Source organism: Entamoeba nuttalli (genome assembly GCF_000257125.1).
Source record: "Entamoeba nuttalli P19 unplaced genomic scaffold asmbl_5490, whole genome shotgun sequence".
NCBI classification, from domain to species: domain Eukaryota; phylum Evosea; order Mastigamoebida; family Endamoebidae; genus Entamoeba; species Entamoeba nuttalli.
Window position 1 is genome coordinate 1,248 of NW_008577487.1, and position 6,689 is coordinate 7,936.

A 6,689-nucleotide genomic window follows, 5' to 3' on the forward strand; every position below is an offset into this window, starting at 1 on the left:
GATAAAATGTTTAATTTTTTATCTAAAAATTTCTAACAAAAAATGGAATATTTAGTGTTGTAATAAAATTAATTTCAAAATGAATATTGACAGAGAAATGTTATATACTAAAACCACCAAAATATTTATTTTTCAATGTACTAAAGTTCTGTTAATATTTTATTAATTGAACTATTTTCATATAATCAAAATTTTTTAATTAAACATTAATAATTTTCAAATAAAACGTAAAATTAAAATTGTTCATAAATTAATGAAAGTAAGTTATTGACTAGATATATGTTTATTAAATAATACTACTCCTTTATCCTTTATCCATACCCTATTGCTTTAATTTTGATTCTTTAAGAATGTCTTAATTCAAGTTCTTCATATAAAACTTTTTCTTAAGACAAGTGAATAATATGATGATTCAACAAATAAATTGTTCTTCTTCTTTTTAAACACAACAAAACTTTTCTTATTGACCAAAAAAAGATAGATCTAATTAGCTCTAATGAATTCAATAAATTGTAAATCATTTTGAATATAACTCATTTCAGAAAACGATAACTTGAATTTACAGATACTTAGCAAGAGGCTCTTCAGATAATTTATCTTTTCCATCAGTTTCTTTTGCAATTACAACTGTTTGTTGATAAATGGTTGTTTGTTTAGGAATTTGGTAATTGAAAAAAAATTTTTCACATAACTCTTTTACTTGGTTTTGTTCTTCTTTTTTAAATATTAAATAATTTTCCATTTCAGTACAACGTTTATTGCACTCTTCTAATGACTTAAATATTTCTTGGTTAATCATAAAATCACATGGAACTTCTTCCTCCATTTTTTTATCATTTTCGTATTGTACCTCTCTTTCTTCTTCTAGTCCAACCTTATTCTCTTTACCAAACTGAACAGTTTCTTCTTCATCTTTAAGTCCATATACTTTCTTTCTATACTCATTGTATTTGTCAGTTTCTTCTTCAGAAGGTATATAGTTGTCAATTGTTTCTATTTTTTTAATTTCTTCTCTAGCTTGTTTAGTTGTCATAACTCCTATATCAGTCTCTTTTCCATCTTCAATATACCTCTTATAATTTTCTATTCCTAGTGTTGAATTTGATAATTCACCAATACCAACTATTCGACTCCCATCAAATGCAGTTGTTTCAATAGTTAAATCCCAAGCAACTTTTCTTCTATCAACTTGTTTTATATTTGAAGAAATGTCAACTGATTTAACAAGTGATATATATTCTTCTTGTCCATTTACAACTTTAACATACTTATTTACTATATATCGTTCAAATATTGCCGTATCTGCATAAGAAAGGGCATTCTCTCGAGTGATGTATAACTCTTTCATTTGTTTAAATGTTAATGGTTTTCCTTTGTCTTTCCTTCCTCTACTTTTAGGTGTTCTTGTACCTCTTAGTCTTTTCTTTTTCCTTTCCTCTTTTTCATCTTCTTCTGTTCCATCTTCTTCAACACTTATATCTTCTTCATCAAGAAGGTCTTCATCACTATGATATTCTTCTTGGTCATCAAGAAAGTCATCTTCATCATCATCTTCTTCTTCCATTTTCTTTGTTTTACTTCTAGTAACCCGTCGTGGGATATCAGACATTCTTTAAATTTATATTAATAATAGTTCTTTTTATTTTTCATAAAACTATACTTAAACCATTAATTATTTAAATTAAATAGTAAATTAGATTTAGTTTGAACTTGATTCTTGTCCTTCCTGAGTGACTAATTGGGCAATTAAGAAATACAATGACAATCCAAGGAGGATGAAAGAGACAATAACAACTATTCCAGTAAGAATATAATTAGCCAACACCTTAAATGTATATGGGGTTTTTATAGAATCTTTACCAAAATCTTTCTTATTTTTATAAATGGATAATATTTCTAATGTTGCAGGAATAGTAAAAGCTAAGAATATTGCTAATAATCCAGTAACATCAAATATAACTTGCAAAGATCCTATTGCACATGTCAATAATAAAGGTGGAAGATAGGCAATTGCAAGACTAGCATATTGTGTAATTTTGTTATGTTTTTCACGGAAACTATAAGTAAAACATGTTTGAATATTTGTAGATAATGTTGTTCCAAGTAATGGATATGAGTTACATAAATTAACTACAGGGAATAATAAAACAATATATTGAATTGGATAAGCATACCACTGTGTTTCTCCTTTTCCCCATCCTCCTGATAAACCAGTATATTTTGACCATGCATTAGTAATTGGTGACAAAACATCACTTCCAAATGTCCAAGAACAAATAAAACCAATTAAAAAATAAAATGCTGCACTCAACAACATAGCACCCGCTGTAGTGTAAAACAAATACTTCTTCTTATTTACTGGAGTAACAGCGTCTGGTAAATTTTGATGGCAAGTTAGAGCAAATGCAGTATGAGTGAATGCAGTACCAAATCCAACCCATTTAAAAGTATACAAAAATGATATATCAGAATCTATTGGTCCACTTACAATCAATTGTACAATACAAGTTATTAACATTACACTAAAAGCAAAAAATCTATAAAAAGTTAATGCCATTTGTAATTTTCCTTGTTTACTCAAATCAATGAAACTTAGTGATATAACTATAATAGAATATATTGCCAATGATATATAATATGCAAGTTGACATTCCCAATGTCCTTTTCTTTCGATACAACGCTCAGTATCTCCATAAATCATCCAAAATAAGGTTGTTAAAGTACTAACTGATGTTGCAGCATACGCCCATAATGACCCATAAAGGTATAGTACTAAACAAGCAAAATTAAACCAACGTAAAAATTGTCCACCCCACATTTCTCCTAGTGTAGTATAATCAAATAAACGAAACTTTAATTCATTCACTGGGACTGTATTAAACTCATTCTCTCCTCCATTTTCCTTAATTTCTTTTCTTCCTTCTGAACGAGCCATAGAGTCTATTAAATAATTCATAGTTGTCACATTAATAATAAAGAAACCAATTAAAATAATAGCTGACAATGGCAGTCCACCAGTAAAATAAGCAAAAGGAATACCAAATACACCGGTTCCAATGATATAATTAATAACAGTAGCAAATCCAGCAGCCTGAGAATATGAATGAGTTTCTTTCTTTTCTTTTTCATTTAATAACAACTCTTGTTCTTTTTTTAGTGGTTTAGTGTCATAGTTAGAGACAGAAGTATCATCACAAATAATGTTCTTCTCTTCTTCTTCACTCATACCTCTCAATGCATGTTATTAAGATCTATTCTTCTACTTACATCTAATTCTTCTTAAGAATTTATCCATTTATTTTAAAATTCTAAGATATTCTTTTGAACCTTCGGCATATGATCTTAAATTTATTACTTTTCTCTTTTCATAATATAATAAACAAAATAATAATACTTAGTAAATTAATAATATAAACTAACAGGTATCATTTTTTGGTAGTCTTTTTTGTTGATTTACGAGTATTTCGAGTTTTTGGCTTTTTTAAGTCTAAGTCTTCATCTTCAATATATATCTCTCCATCATCCGTTGAAGCATCTAAATCACCAAAACTAGAAAGAAAAGATTGGTCTTGTTCTTCAACTATCTCATCTAAAGCTTCATCACGAAAATCAATCTGTTCATCACAATTTGGTCTAGAAGGACAGACAATAAAATTAAAGATTTCTTCTAGTTTATCAATTCTTTTATTACTTTGACGTAAACAAAAGATTCTAATTAATTCATCAATAACTTCATCACTTTTCTTTTCTAGTGCACTTTGTACTCTTTTTGAATTTTTATTAAATTCTGATTTAATAGTTTGTTCTAGTCCACAAAACGCTAATACATTCATTAGCCTTTCAGTAGCAACACCCATAGTTCCATAAAATAAACGATGGATTTGAACTAATTTGTCTGTATTTAATTCATTAATATTTGTAGAAATTTTTTTACTTGTTCCTAGAATGATTCCTTCTCCATCTAAACGTAATGTTTTTGATTTTTGAGGAATATCATTTTGATATCTATCAATTAAATGATGTTCTCGAGTAGTCCTATGCATATTTATTAATGAATTAATTTGTGTTATCTAAATTAAACCCTTATTCTTTTTTAATTCTTTTTTTCATTCAAATAAACTATCATTTTGTGTAGTTTTCAAACTGTTTTTTTATGCTTTTTAAGTTTTTACCTCTTTTTGTTTATTTATTTAAATTGTGGTTTGAATGTTTTTTAAAAATTGAAATTTTTGTATATTCCTATGTAGACAATAATTTATGTTATAATCAGACGTTTTATGATATACTAAAAAACTGACTTATATAATAAAATTATTATCATTATTTTTCATTTTCTTATATATAATACATAAAAGAACTGTTTAAATTAATTAAAATAAATTATGAATAAGAAAATAATTGGGCATTATGAAATAATGATAGTCTCTATGTATTTTAATGATATTAATGATTTTATTAATTTAGAAATTGGCTGTAAAAAGGTTTAAAGGAAATATGGAAAGATTTCATTTTAATCCCAATTTCATTAACAACAAAAACCCTGAAATATTTTCCTTCATTAGAAACTTTACATTTATATAATAGAAATGATAAAGAATTACATAACAAACAAATAATTAAATATATAATATGGTATAAAGTATCATATACATATTATATGAAACATAAATCTAATACTTTAAGGGAATTTAAAAATATTACATTTAACGAAGATGACGTCACTAATTTTGGATATGAAATTCCAAAACAAATAAAAATCGTTAAGAAAAATTGTTTTATAAATAATCATTCATTCAAAGAAATAACTATTCCACCATCTGTTCTTTCTATTCACCGTTCTTGTTTATGGGTTTGTAAACAATTACGATCATTAAAAATACCACAACAAGATTACATTATATTCTCTAATCATCTTTTCTTTAATTTTCATAATCTTTGTTCATTGGAATTACCTAATTCTATAGTAAAAATAAATAATAAAAAAATTCCATCAATACAAAATAATCAAATATTTAATATTCCAACAACTGTTACTTCATTAAATAACTATTGTTTTTCTGAATGTTCATCACTATTATCAATTCAAATTCCTTCTTCAGTTATACTTATTGGGAATTCTGCATTTAAAAAATGTTATTTTCTTCAAGTAATTCAACTCCCAATTGACATACTTACATTACCAAAATCTTGTTTTGCACTATGTACTTCTCTTCAAACAATTATACTCCCAAATTCTTTAAAGTGTTTAAGAGATAAATGTTTTGTTAATTGTTATTCTCTCCATTCAATTACTATTCCAAACTCAGTTAGTCAAATTGGGTCACATTGTTTTGAAGGTTGTAGGTCATTATCATCGGTAATACTATCAACTTCTTTATCTTCAATTAGTTCTAATTGCTTTAGTTTTTGTTCATCTCTTCGTTCTATAACATTACACACCTCAATACTTTCTATAGAAACATATTCTTTTAAAAATTGTTATTCTCTAACAACAGTTCAAATTAATTCACCATTATGTTCAATAGATCCAACATCATTTGAAGGATGTATTAATTTACATGAAATTTAATATTATTTAATGAAACAATAATTAATTATTTATTCTAATTATTAAATAATACTTTATAATAAAAATAAATAGTATTTAAGTGAAAAATGCAATAACTTAATTCTAAAACATTTTCTTAGCAACATCCAGATTGTTTTTCAGGACTAACAATGGTAATATTATTCTTCTTTGGAATATTTGCCATAATCTCTTTATTATTATAAATCCCTTTTGCTAACGTTTCAAATATTTCATTTACACCTTCTCCTGTTTTTGCAGAACATCTCATATGTTGATATCCTTGTTCTTTAGCAGCAGCATCTGCTTGTTCGGTTGTAACTTTTGAAGGTAAATCAATTTTATTTCCAACAATAATAATGAATGCAATTTCTTGTTCAATTTGATATTCTTGAATCCAATGAGTAATCTACAATAATATTAATATCTTCTTTAATAATATACAAAAAGAAACAAACTTTATTAAATGATTCAATATCAGAAACATCATACACAACAAGACATCCTTGTGTTCCTTTATAATATGATGATGTTACATTTCGAAATCTTTCTTGACCAGCTAATAAAATAATATTATTATTTTATTCCTCTTTTTTCTTAATCTAAAATAACAAACCAGTATCCCATAGTTGTAGTTTAATTGTTAAATCTCCTACTTTAACTAATTTGGAATTAAAATCAACACCAATTGTTGATATCAATTCATCATGAAATTTATCTTCACAATATCTTTCCATAATAGCAGTCTTACCAACTGAAGGCTCTCCAATAATTAAAACCTTAAATGTGTAATCAGCTGCGTTTGACATTTATTTTATTTTTATAGATTCTTTATTTTCATTTTACTTTTTTCTCATCTTCTTTTTTAAACATCAACGAAATTTCTTTGTTTTGTATTTTCTTTTCAATATTTTTTTTTTGATTTTTATCACATTTTTAATATATCAAAAATATATTTTATGATATATATCTCAAAAAAATAAATATATTATACAGAAAAATTAAAAATGAAATAAAAAATATGAGGTAAGAAAAAACCCTTAGATCTCATTTTAAAAATCACGGGTTCACTAAAAATTTTCAAGTGATATTCGGAATGAGCAGCAGACCATTTGTCACTATT

General features: G+C 25.7%; 5 protein-coding genes across 5 annotated transcripts; 1 reads left to right on the plus strand and 4 right to left on the minus strand.

Annotated features, from left to right (window-relative positions):
- Nucleotides 1–559: 559 nt before the first annotated feature.
- On the minus strand, nt 560–1,609 carry ENU1_131270 (hypothetical protein; the record flags this gene model as incomplete). Its single annotated transcript, XM_008860068.1, has 1 exon — nt 560–1,609. The coding sequence occupies one exon, from the start codon at nt 1,607–1,609 to the stop codon at nt 560–562; it is 1,050 nt and encodes a 349-aa protein (XP_008858290.1).
- A 90-nt stretch (nt 1,610–1,699) lies between these two features.
- Nucleotides 1,700–3,226, minus strand: ENU1_131280 (amino acid transporter, putative; the record flags this gene model as incomplete). The annotated part of the gene is made up of 1 exon (XM_008860069.1): nt 1,700–3,226. One exon carries the CDS (start codon nt 3,224–3,226, stop codon nt 1,700–1,702), a length of 1,527 nt encoding a protein of 508 aa, XP_008858291.1.
- Nucleotides 3,227–3,425: 199 nt separating this feature from the next.
- On the minus strand, nt 3,426–4,043 carry ENU1_131290 (hypothetical protein; the record flags this gene model as incomplete). Its single annotated transcript, XM_008860070.1, has 1 exon — nt 3,426–4,043. The coding sequence occupies one exon, from the start codon at nt 4,041–4,043 to the stop codon at nt 3,426–3,428; it is 618 nt and encodes a 205-aa protein (XP_008858292.1).
- A 339-nt stretch (nt 4,044–4,382) lies between these two features.
- On the plus strand, nt 4,383–5,569 carry ENU1_131300 (leucine rich repeat protein, BspA family protein; the record flags this gene model as incomplete). The annotated part of the gene is made up of 1 exon (XM_008860071.1): nt 4,383–5,569. The coding sequence occupies exon 1, from the start codon at nt 4,658–4,660 to the stop codon at nt 5,567–5,569; it is 912 nt and encodes a 303-aa protein (XP_008858293.1). The 5' UTR covers nt 4,383–4,657.
- Nucleotides 5,570–5,684: 115 nt separating this feature from the next.
- On the minus strand, nt 5,685–6,375 carry ENU1_131310 (Rab family GTPase; the record flags this gene model as incomplete). Its single annotated transcript, XM_008860072.1, has 3 exons — nt 5,685–5,975; nt 6,025–6,125; nt 6,183–6,375. The coding sequence occupies 3 exons, from the start codon at nt 6,373–6,375 to the stop codon at nt 5,685–5,687; spliced, it is 585 nt and encodes a 194-aa protein (XP_008858294.1).
- Between the last annotated feature and the right edge of the window lie 314 nt (nt 6,376–6,689).